The sequence below is a fragment of the Cibotium barometz genome, chromosome 7 (assembly GCF_041138505.1).
Source record: "Cibotium barometz isolate CiBa-2024 chromosome 7, ASM4113850v1, whole genome shotgun sequence".
Classification (NCBI taxonomy): domain Eukaryota; kingdom Viridiplantae; phylum Streptophyta; class Polypodiopsida; order Cyatheales; family Cibotiaceae; genus Cibotium; species Cibotium barometz.
This window is the reverse complement of record NC_141052.1, coordinates 643,750-655,990: the sequence shown is the minus strand read 5'-3', so window position 1 is coordinate 655,990 and position 12,241 is coordinate 643,750. Positions and strand designations below refer to the sequence as shown.

General features: G+C 47.7%; 1 protein-coding gene across 3 annotated transcripts in view; it reads left to right on the top strand.

The window, feature by feature from the left end:
* LOC147636551 (AP-4 complex subunit epsilon-like) overlaps positions 1-12,241 on the top strand; it is a 48,645-nt gene that overhangs the window by 29,853 nt on the left and 6,551 nt on the right. For all 3 annotated transcript variants that reach the window (XM_086799966.1, XM_086799965.1, XM_086799967.1), the window contains 3 exons: positions 10,565-10,621; positions 10,830-10,946; positions 11,073-11,150. In XM_086799966.1, the coding sequence (XP_086656092.1) occupies positions 10,565-10,621; positions 10,830-10,946; positions 11,073-11,150 (252 nt within the window). The remainder of the gene's footprint in view (positions 1-10,564; positions 10,622-10,829; positions 10,947-11,072; positions 11,151-12,241) is intronic.

The following is a 12,241-nucleotide window of genomic DNA, read 5'->3' as shown; positions in this document are numbered from 1 at the left end:
CCCTTTGTCATCCTTCCTACTCTGGCAACCTTTTCACTGAATGCCCTGCCCGGTCCCAAATCCACTCTAACTCTGAATAAGATTTGTGCATCTGTTCCATCCAGTCCCCAATCCGTTCCTGCCCTGTCTCTGAACACCGTCTTGGTCTTCATTCCTGAGAAATGAGTCTGGCACTCTCACTCCACCCCTTGGAGGATCATCCTCCCTTGGAACCGTTGCCCAAAAGCCTTTCCTGGTTCACAGGACTGCCATCCCCTTTGGGCTTTGTGGAACACCACCAACCAACCTCTTGGGAGCTCTTCCCGGTCTTGTGTTCCTTGCCTTGGGCTTCGTACCTGTGCACTTTCCTGTACCTTGGACCTGTACGCCTTCATATGGGACTGAATCAGGGTTTAGCCTTGCTGAGCTTGATGCTCTGATACCAATGTTACATGCCTCTCAAGGGCCCCCAAGGCTACATGCCCTCGAGCTAATCTAGCTGTTGCTGCCTCCTTCAGGGAGAAACGCGGTCCTGTGAAAGTAACTCCCAAGTAGACATATGACCTAATGTACTCTACCGGCTCCCCTCGGAAAGTGAACCGAGGCTCTAATCTCGTCACCCATGCCTGTGTGGTGTTAAACACCATAACCTTGGTTTTCCCAAGGTTCACTGTCAAATCTCTATCTGCACAGAAAGCCTGTAATGCATCCAGGTGTCTCTGTAATCCCTCCGAAGAGTCTGAGATTAGAACAATATCATCAGCATATAACAAGATGGGTATCAACACCCCTGCTAGGCATGCCCCTGGGTCTCCCAATCTGTCTACATAATCAGAGACCGCATCAATGTACAATCCAAAGAGGGTGGGTGATAGCGGGCATCCCTGCTTCACCCCTATCGTGCTGGTCACCCTATCAGATAGTCCGCCTGGAGCTCGGACTTTGCAAAGCATATATCCCTCACTGCATATCCTCGGGTACCTCAATGTCATGCAATGTTAGATCTCCGTAGCGCCGCTACGGGTGCTACCACAGGAGGGGACGGCCTCTGGCTCACCACCCAGCCGCAGAGGAAGAATGAGGATTGCCCTCATCCCCCAGGCTATATAGTGTGTGGCTTGCTGTCCACACTAGCCTGGCCGCCCATGACTCCGCATGGGCGTCCTCTCCCACTGAACCCCGGATGGCCACGTCCTCGGTGCTTCGGCCGAGGCGTTGACGCTAAAGCCCCGTCTGGCTATCCAGTTTGCCGTCGGTCACAGGCGTTACAGCTTACGTGACATTACTTCCCCCTTAAGAGGAGTTTTCGACCTCGAAAACAAACTCGGGAAACCTCTTGGAAATTGCATTACGGCGTTCCCAAGTAGCTGCCTCCTCATCCCTGTCTGTCCATTTAACAAGTACCTCCTGGTACACTTTATGTCGGGTTTGTCTGTCACGATACCCTAGAATCTTTTCAGGTTCAAGTGGTATCTTTGGTGGCTCTATCAAGTCCACCAAAATCTCTGGAGAAACTGCGTTCTCTAACCTGTGAACTGATTTCTTCAGTTTACTGACATGGAAGACAGGATGGACTTGAGAACTCTCCGGTAACTTAAGTTTATATGCTACGTCCCCAATCTTCTTAAGGATTTTAAAAGGACCACAATATCTCGAAGAAAGTTTATCACACTTTCCCGTTTTCATGGTTTCTGACTGCGCAGGAACCTTGAGGAATACAAAGTCACCTTCTGCAAAGGTTACCTTTCTACGTCCTTTATCCGCATAAGTTTTAGCGCGATCCTGAGCGCTACGAATGCTCTCACGTGCAGCTCTGAGCATATCATTCATATCTTCAAGGAAATCCTTGACAGATTAAATCTTCTCCTTTTCTAGGCCTACAGCCATTGGAGATCTCGGCTGGAATCCATACATTAACATGAATGGTGTAAATTCAGTCGTCGCTGAGTGTTTGGAGCTGTTATAGGCAAACTCCAATAAGGGCAAGTACTCTTCCCAATTAGATTGCTTCTTACTAACATAAGAACGCAACGTATCCTCTAGAATTTGGTTAACTCTTTCAGTTTGACCATCAGACTCCGGATGATCTGCCGTACTCATACTCAGAGTAGTATCCAACTTTTTGAAGACTTCCCTCCAAAAATGACTGTTGAACTTTCTATCTCTATCCGACACTATATCTGCGGGCAGGCCATATAGCTTGTAGAGATGTTCAATAAAGAGTTTTGCCGACTCTGGCATTTTAACAGTTTTCTTCGTGGTGATAAACTTTGCCATTTTAGTTAACCTGTTCAATACCACCCACACCGAGTCATTCCCTCGACTTGTCTTGGGTAAACCGATAATGAAATCCATGGAAATGCTTTCCCATTTCCCTTGAGGAATCTCCAGCGGATGGAGTAGTCCTCCAACCTTAAGACGTTCATGTTTATTGACCTAGCACTTATTGCATTTCAGCACATAAGTCTGGACGTCCTTAAACAAACTAGGCCAATAAAATTGTCTTTTTACTAGTGCATAGGTCTTCTGAATCCCGGGATGACCCGCACTTGGACTATCATGACTTTCTTTAAGAATTTGGGCCCGAAAGTCACCAATAGTTGGTACACATACTCTACCCTTGTAGAGTAAGTACCCGTCGTCAATGGAGTAATTAGCATATTTCTCCCCCCGACGAAGTTTATCACCCCCCTTTGAAGCCGTGGCAGTCAAAGGTGATGAAGGGCCTACGTCAGAGCTCTCCGGCTCCAAACTATACCCGGAAGACACGGCTAGTCTCTCCGGACTAACTCTCGCTTCCCTTTCCGTTGCACCTTCGGCCAATCTCTCCCGACTAGCAATCCGTGCCAACGAGGGAGGTGGTCGCGTCTGTGAAGAAGTGCGTACGCGTACAGCACGCCAGACCTCTCTAAAAGATGGATCGTGCTCACATAAACCACGTAGTGACTCCAAGAATCATTCTTGAAGACTGTGAAACTAAGTTCATTAATCTGTGGCATGCGACTAAGTGCATCTGCCACCACGTTATACTTACCTTTCTGGTAACGTATCTAAAGGTTAAACTCCTGTAGAATCTCCGCCCACCGAGCTTTTCTACCCTTCAGTTCACTTTGACTTGAAATCCATTTCAGACTTTCATGGTCCGTCCGGACCTCAAAAGGAGCACCATATAAATAGTGTCTCCACTTTTTCAGTGCATGAACTATCGCTAGTAACTCTCGCTTGTAAGCCGAGTAGTTACGCTGCGCACGATCTAACTCTTTACTCTCAAATGCAATTGGGCGTCCCCTTTGCATAAGTACAGCCCCAATGGCCTCATCACTAGCATCTGTTTCCAAGACAAGCGGCTCGTTTGGATCGACAATAGTCAAAACAGGTGCAGCTGCTACGGCCACCTTAGAGCTTATCAAAGCTCTTCTGTTGGGCTTCCCCCCAACTAATGTTTTTAGTTTTTGACCTTAACTGGACAGTCAACGGGACTGCGATCTTCGCGTAGTCCTTCACATACTATTGGTAGAACCCTGACATGCCAAGAAAAATCTACAGTTCCTTGAGATTCTTCGGTGCGCTGGCCATTTAAGAATAGCCTCTACTTTTTCTGGCTCCATCTGCGTACCATCGGCGGATATAATATGGCCAAGGTAGTGAATTTCTGTTTCAAAAAATTCACATTTGCTCTTCTTTGCAAATAGTTTGTGCTCTCGCAACAACTTGAACACTAGACGCAAATGCTCTTTGTGTTCTTTCTGTGTCTTACTGTACACAAGAATATCATCTAGGAAAACTACTACGAATTTTCCCAGATATGGACGTAAAATGCTGTCCATCAGCATCATAAACGTCGCTGGAGCATTGGTTAGCCCAAATGGCATAACCAAAAACTCAAAATGCCCGAAACGGGTCCTAAATGCTGTCTTCGCAACATCTTCTGCTTTAATTCTAACCTGATGATACCCTGATCTCAGGTCTACTTTTGTAAAGTATCTCGATCCATAGAGTTGATCAAACAACTCATCCATGCGTGGCATCGGATACTTGTTCTTAATCATTACCTGATTAAGAGCCCTATAGTCTATGCACATCCGCATAGATCCGTCTTACTTCTTTACCAGAAGAATAGGCGATGCCCACGGACTTGAACTAGGCCGAATAAATCCTTTGTTCAAATATTCCGTCAATTGTTTTTCCACCTCCTGTGCCTCGGAGTGGCTTAATCTATAAGCAGGTTTGCTTATAGGTTTTGATCCTGGCATAACTTCGATGCCATGGTCTACTTCACAGATGGTGGTAAGCCATCTGGCAAATCATTAAACGGCTGGGCCCGCTTCGCACGCCACTCGCAATCCCGACGCCAAGCTCTGATACCAATGTTAGATCTCCGTAGCGTCGCTACGGGTGCTACCACAGGAGGGGACGGCCGCTGGCTCACCACCCAGCCGCAGAGGAAGAATGAGGATTGCCCCTCATCCCCCAGGCTATGTAGTGTGTGGCCTGCCGTCCACACTAGCCTGGCCGCCCATGACTCCGCATGGGCGTCCTCTCCCACGGAACCCCGGATGGCCACGTCCTCGGCGCTCTGGCTGAGGCGTTGACGTTAAAGCCCCGTCTGGCCATCCGGTCTGCCGTTGGTCACAGGCGTTACAGCCTACGTGACATGCAATCTGTGCATAAGCCTGGCACGTGGTATGGTATCGAAGGCTTTGCGGAAGTCCACAAAGCAGCAGTATATTCTTCTCTTCTGTGCCCTGCCCTCTTCAATAAGTGCCCGAAGTGTCAGTATGTGATCCAAGGTAGTAAATCCTCTCCTGAAGCCAGCCTGTCCATGTGCTCGATGACCATGCCTCTCTGCCCATCGGCTCTGCTCTTCGACTCCAATATAGAGCCATATAATTTGGCCAAGTAATGACCAATCATGATCGTCCTGTAGTTGCCTGGTACCATGGGGTCCCCACTCTTAAAGAGTGGTACAATGATATGCTCTGTCCAGCTTGTCGGGAAACCCTCACAAATGGCACGATTAAACACATGTACGATGAGCGGAGCCAAAGTGTCTTGTGCATATGAGAAGTGCTCTCCAACTAGCCCATCATGATCCTGTGCCTTTCCATTCTGTAACCTGTCTATCGCATCTAGCACCATCAGCATAGTAAAAAAGGTGCTGCTAGCCGGGGTCTAGCTCCCAGTGGAGGGGGGGTGGGGGGCATCATATAGCTCTCTAGCATAAGTATGCCATGATGTGTTGCACGATTCAATGATAATTGATTGATTGATGTGATGATACTCATCAAGTATGCTGCTTTTGTAGGCTTTCAATCTTATCTTTTGACCCATACAAATATCACACTCTAATGAGTGGATGCCACATGTCACACTTATCCACTTATAAGAGTGTGTTCACACACTATTGGAGCAATAACCCTTTTAGGGGTTGTTTGCACACACAAACAGAGGTTCACACATGTGAGGGAACACACATACATGAGGCTCCGAATTCCAACAAACCCCCTTTGGAGAAAAGGTGGAGATGCTTGAGAAGACCTTGAATAGCTATGGTGATTTGGGCTGTAAACTACAACACATGATTCAAGGCATTACAAAATCAAAAACACATAGATCAGTTTTTGGGGACTTCCCAGGTAGAGAACCCTTGACACAGATCAGTTTTTGGGGACTTCCCAGGGAGAGAACCCTTGACACATAAAACAAAGAATGGACATAAAATTGGAAGTTTAACAACTACCCATGCGTTTGTCGATGAAGCACGGTTGTTTTCGGCAACGTTTCCATGCCACTGCTCCTTCCATGGCATTGAGTGAGCTTTAATTTGATGCAGAAAGCTTCAATTTGATGATTTTCTCCAAAACTTCGGAAAAGCCCGAAATTTTTGCAAGTGTAGGAGCTTCAAATCGGTGCCGGAAGCTGATTTTGCATAAACACCCAAATTACTGGGAGTGTAAGAGCATCAATTTGACGGATTTCACCTTATTTCTGAAAAACCTTAATTTTGATGTTGTTGACATTTGTAGGTACAGTTGTTGAGAATGGCATCGACGGTGGCGTACAGCAGCAGTGAATGGTGTTGGCACTGAAGTAGTTATTGGAGCTGAGGTGGCGTAGGCGAGTTGACGGTGGCTGCAACAATAGCAATGGCGCAAGATAGGGCGTAGAAGGGGAGACAGCAGCTGCTGGTAGCATAGGGCGACCAGAGCGAGGCAGGTGAAGGTACTGTAGCTGAGATTCGATGGGCAGTGGCGGTTGTCACAGGGTTAGAAGCGGATGCAGATGACGATGTGGCTGCGCTGCAAGTGTACGGCATAGTAGGTTAGTAGGTAGACTGTATGCTGCATGTGATTGCAGAGGATGCAGATGGCATTGATGGCGGGCAGCTGCAGAAACCCTAAAAAAAGAAACCCTAACACAACAGAAACCCTAGCTTTGATACCAATTGAAGGAATTAGGGTTAGGGTTTACACAGGTGCCCTAAGCTAAGGTGGGTGGAAGATATCCATGGTTTGTGTGTAGAGAGAGAGAGAGAGAGAGAGAGAGAGAGAGAGAGAGAGAGAGAGGACAATACTCATAGTGTTGCATGACTCAATAATAATTGATTGGTTGATGTGATGATACTCACCAAGTACAATCCTTATCTTTTGACCTATACAAATATCAAACTCTAATAAGTGGATGCCACATGGCACACTTTTCTTATCCACGTATAAGAGTCAAGAGTGTATTCACACACTACTAGAACAATAACCCTTTTAGGGGCACTTCACACACACGCAAGCTTTTTTTTTTTTGTTGTGAAAACCATGCTTCTATTAACAATGACTTATGTACAATATAGGAGATGGACTCAAGATAAGTCCATCTTCAAAGAACTTCAAAAGCAGTGGAAAAACACCTCGAACTGGCTAAAAGCAGTGTCCTCCAATTGTAAGCAGTCATGGAGGGATTGTCACAAATTCATCTTAAAGTAAGCATATGCCTCTAGAGGCGTCTGTCCAAACATAGCATTGTTTCTCACCTTCCATATTGTCCATTGAGCCCAATATCCAAGGTTGCATAAGTACGACGTACCTTATTATAAGGTACGTTTTAGTGTACAATACGGTACTGTACTGTACTGTATGGATCTGTACGTGGCAAGTCCTCCCCCCCCCCCGGGCGACTAACCTTTGGGCCCAAGATCCTCCCGTAGTTATCGATTTTTCACCGCCCATAGGCGCCCGACTGTAGTCGCTTATTTATCCACCTATAGGCGATGCCGCCGAGGAAGCAACAAGGGGGTTTTTGAACCCAAGACCTCTTGGTCCTAGGCAAACACCTTCACTACTTGAGCTATCACCTCATTGGCAAGTGCATGGCAGTTTTTAAAAACATTTTGGGCAAAAGAACCCTAGGTCGGCCACCGTCGCCGATTTTAGCCGACTTATGCAAAGTGCGAACGTAGCCATTCCTCTCATTGATACAGACATTGCAACGAGAGATGACGATGATGCGGTGCCAGCTGCTGCGGTCACTGCTATTACAGAGCCAGAGCTGAGAGTATGATAGCGAAGGAAACATGTTGACAGATGGAGCTCTCATTTTGGTAATTGTGTTGTTGTTGAATGTTCAGAAATGATTTTTTTTTTCATTCTTTTTTTTGTATATATATGTACACTATGACGTGTGTTATATTTGAGTCTTGATTTATAGGAGGCCTATATAAGCGGCTTTATGAGTCAGTTTGAGAGAGAGCTCCTCAGGCCTGGACTTGAGGCCTTGAGACTACTCCGTGCTTACATCCTTTGGGTGTAAACTAGTGGTATGGGATGCCAAGGACTTTGTATGTGGAGCCATGTCTCAAATGCTACTATCCCAGGGTGAGCCTAATTGGCTCCATGGTTGGGTGGTGAGCTAGATGCCTGAGTCTGTGTGACAGTGTGTGTTTTCCTTTTTGTTTATGCTTAATCGCAGGGTTTATAAGCTTGGGGGCTTGATAGGGGGTTTGGCGGTGGGGCGATGCCGATGTTGACTCTCCCCATGGTGGCGGCTACCAACAGGCTGTCACTCTTTGGTCCTGCTCCTCTTGAGGGTGAGGCTCTGGAGGGCCACGGGAGGGGGGGGGGGGGACGAAGACGAGATAGGAGCTTTGTGCCTGAAGTCATGGTCGTTGGGGTGCAGTGACAAGGGGCAAGCGTGGGCGAGGTGGTCCATCTGTCGGTAGATGAAGCATTGGACCGAGAGCCCAAATAACTCCACCCGCTGTAGAAAATGTGAGCCGTTGAGGCGAGAGATCGCCAAATGTCGGGGTAGGTTCCCCGAACAAGTACTCGGAGTGTAGGGAGGTCGCCCTAGCGATTCTCTGCCGCTGAGGAGGGGGGGTTGAGCACCTGGACAAGGGTACGTTCAATCGTTGATAGAAGCACGAAGTACAAGAGCCCAGGGAAGAAAATGGTGATTGTGAAGCCGATGACTCTGGCCAAAGTGTCTGCATCTTGCATCTGGGCAGAAAGCGTGGCTCCATCTGGCGAAGAAAGCCTGTGCCTCCTGAATCATGACCCGGCTTTGCGACAAGGTACTCCCTACTAGGGCCACTGAGTTGAGCTTGCTCCTGATGTAGCCATTGCTGTCGGTGATCCGCCCATGGTAGGGCTGCCTGAAGGAGGTTTTGGAGTTGCCCACGCGCTGGTGACCAGTTTGCAGACTGAGATGGCTTCCAATGACTGAACAGAGGAGTCTAAGAATTGGAGGTCCACTTCAAAAAAGACACAGTTGGGGGTGCCCTTGGATGGTGAAGAGGGAGCCGCCTAAGGTGAAAGTCCGGGGCCGGGGTCTCCAACTGGGAAGAGAGCAAGAAATCAGAAAACAGGCAGAACTGGGAAGCTGCGCACGGAACGGGAGGGAGAAAAGAATGGGCAGGGACCGAGTCGAGGCGGAAGAGCAGGGGACGAATGGATGCGTGGGGCTGGGGGGATTTACAGGTGGAGCAGGGCAGGAGGGAAAGAGCGAGGGTGGGGGGTGGGAGAGGGCAGGGCAGTGAGGGTGAGGTGCATGAGGATGCGAGCAGGACACAGGGGCGCGAGCAGTGCGAAGGGAAGGGGGGGGACGAGAGAGGGCAGATGTGGAGGGGGTGCAAGAGCGATGGAGAGGGCTAGGTGCGGGGCGGGGGGGTGTTGTGGGGGATTCGAGCTGATCACAGGTGGGAGCTCCAGCCCTTTCCACTAAATCTCCTCCTGTAATTGTTTCTGCAAATCAAGAACAGTGGAATACTATGTATTCATAAGAGATGAAGGGGATTCAGGAGGATTAGGAGTAGGTGATGGCTGTCAAGAGGCAGAGGAGGATGGATAAAGCCCATATATTGCTGATATGGCTGAGAATATTGAGTAAAAAGAGTGCCGTGTGAGGAATGCCCAAACTGGTTGACCACAGCCCACACCTTGAGGAGGGCTGAGATGGGTGCTCAAGAAAAGCCTAGATTATCCCAAAAAGCATGCTTCCATTTTTGGCCCACACTTGCACCGTTTTAGGCATTAAAATTCAGAAAGTGCGAGCTTTATGCCCAAAATATATTACTCACATTATTTCTACTTACGGATTGCTTCTTGGGAGAAAAACGACCATCTGTAGTATGCCCAGTTTAGCCAGTCCACAGCCACGTGAGGGCACCCACCATAACCCTGGCCATGCCCAGTCCACACGGCTTCCCTTCTCTGCTATTTTTGGCCCCTCTGTACGGCCTGCTAAACCTGCACGCTACAGCTCTGTCCTGCAGCAAAACCTACGCACATCACCTGAAGGTCATGTATGCACCCATGAGCCTCCCAAATAGGCCAGCCACCCTGTTAAAGTCTGGTCCAACTGTCTCATGACTTAATGGACAGGAATGCCCTCTCGGATTTTCAACACAAGCATGAATTTCTTCGTGTGCCCTTCCCATGGAAGATGCACATCAAATTCAGCTTTCTGTAGGAACAACCTGACCTTCTGTATATCACCATCAAGACAGCAAAGGCTCACCTTAGGAGTCTCACACCCACGTGCATCTGTAGACCTAGAAAACACCAACCAAAACACATCATGTACACCCCAAAAGCACCAAGCCACGGGTGTTCTCCATTGCTTTCTTATGGATATGCAGCAGCACAAACACTGCTCCTTGCACATTCAACCATGCCGTCTTCTCCTTTCATGCCTGCTGTCCTCCGTCCTTGGTTTCCCATACCACCTCACACCTTGGAACTTGGAAGACTAAAAAGCAGCCTCTTGGCCTGAATCCAGAAGGTCTGGGTGATGGATTTTCTCCTTTCATAGAAGAGCGTCTTTAGAGCATATCCGGAGACTGTTCTCTCTCCAACCATGGATGAAAAACCGTAGCTATGGGAGGATTGCTATAATAGGGAAGAGTGAACCCTAGGTGTTGTGTAAGATCACAAGTAGTGTATTTTGGGGTGGGGGGCGAGGGAACAGGGGAAGTGCCATGTAAAGTAGTGGGGAGTTAATGTGGTGCTAATCCTTTTACAACATTATTTTTAATGCGTTGTAATTGTTTTTGCAAGATAATGCTTATATTGAAGTAATGCTTGTGTCTACATTGAAGGTTGAATCGTATCTTCAAATTCTTGGGGAGCCAAAGTTACCATCAGTTCTCCTACAGGCAACATTCTCATTCCATATGAACTTACATTGCTTTGCTGGATTGGGTCTGTCAATTGTTGGCTGTGCTTAATTGGGATTTTATGGACGTTTTCTGAGTCTCATACAACCATCTCTGTGCAGAAACCATAATTACCTCTCATTATTCTACCATCTCTGTGCAGAAACCATAATTACCTCTCATTATTCTACACTGCATGTATGTGCAGGTTATATGCTGGGTGCTGGGTGAGTATGGGACAGCAGATGGGACTTATTCGGCTGCTTATATCATCGGGAAACTTTGTGACGTTGCAGAATCACATCCAGGGGATGATGTAGTGAAGGTATCTGCATTTAGCTGTCTCTCAACTAGCTTATGGTTCCGTAGTTAGAAAGGCAACAGAGTGTATCTTGATAACTGCAGTAGGTTTCACACGTTGGCATCCTTACATATTCTCTGCATTTGACAGGGTTACGCCATTACTGCTATCACCAAAATTTGTTCTTTTGACGTTGCTGCTGGCAAGAAGGCACAGCTTATACTGGAGGTTGAGTTTTTGGTTTCTGTTATTACTTTTGAGAGTTTCTCATTTTTTGCAACTGTTACAGGGAAGCAGAGTGGGGGGCTTGGGTCCCCCTCCAGTCACGGCGGACGTACAGGGACCTCACTTTGTGTAGAAGCTACTGAACGCTTATGCATATCCCATTTTCGTCAGTTGCATAGCCTGTGTCTATGCAGTTCACAGCTTACAAAAACAACCAGCAGCAGATCAGGAGAGGTTGTGAGGGAGCAATTACAATTGGGAGGGGACCTCACCTCATGTAGTAGCTGCTGAATGCTTCTTCAATCCATGACTCCATGTCCATCAGTTGGATAACCTGTGTATGCGCAGTCCACAGCTTACAAAAACAACCAGGTGCAGATCAAGAAAGGTTGTGCGGGAGCATTCACGATTGGGAGGGGTTTCTAATGGGGCTCGTCATCAGGGGCCATCAGGCATTAAAATGGCTTAATGCTGCCTAATGCTGCTTGTGCCTAGGCTTCCTGACACTTGTGCTCTGCTTACTTGCATGTTGCTTGCTTGAACCTTCTGGAAGCTGTTGTTTTGCCACTACTAGATCTCTGATGGGTGCTCAGATAGGATTTAAGTTTTCAGGCTGGTCAATCTTCAAACTGGCTTGTCCCATGACCGGGAGTTGAGCACTGGTCTCTAATAACAGTCTGGAAGCTGTTGTTTTTCCAGTACGAGATCTCCGATGGGTGTTCAAATAGGATTTAAGTTCTCAGGCTGGTCAATCTTCAAACTGGCTTGTCCCATGACCAAGAGTTGAGCACCTAAGGCTGCTGCTTGTGCCTAGGCTTCCTGACACTTGTGCTCCGTTTACTTGCATGTTGCTTGCTCGAACCTTCTGGAAGCTGTTGTTTTGCCACTACTAGATCTCCGATGGGTTATCAAGGAGCATTCTACTGTGAGAACACAGTGAGGACACGATGGATGAGCTAGCGGGGAGTTGCATTTCGGCTCTAAGGCAAGACCCAAGGACACATGGTTCTGCAAAGGCTAAGGTAAGCTCTTAACTTAAACACCCAGTGTAATATGGGATACGAGGGAGATTTCACTGCGTCTTCCTTTGGGTT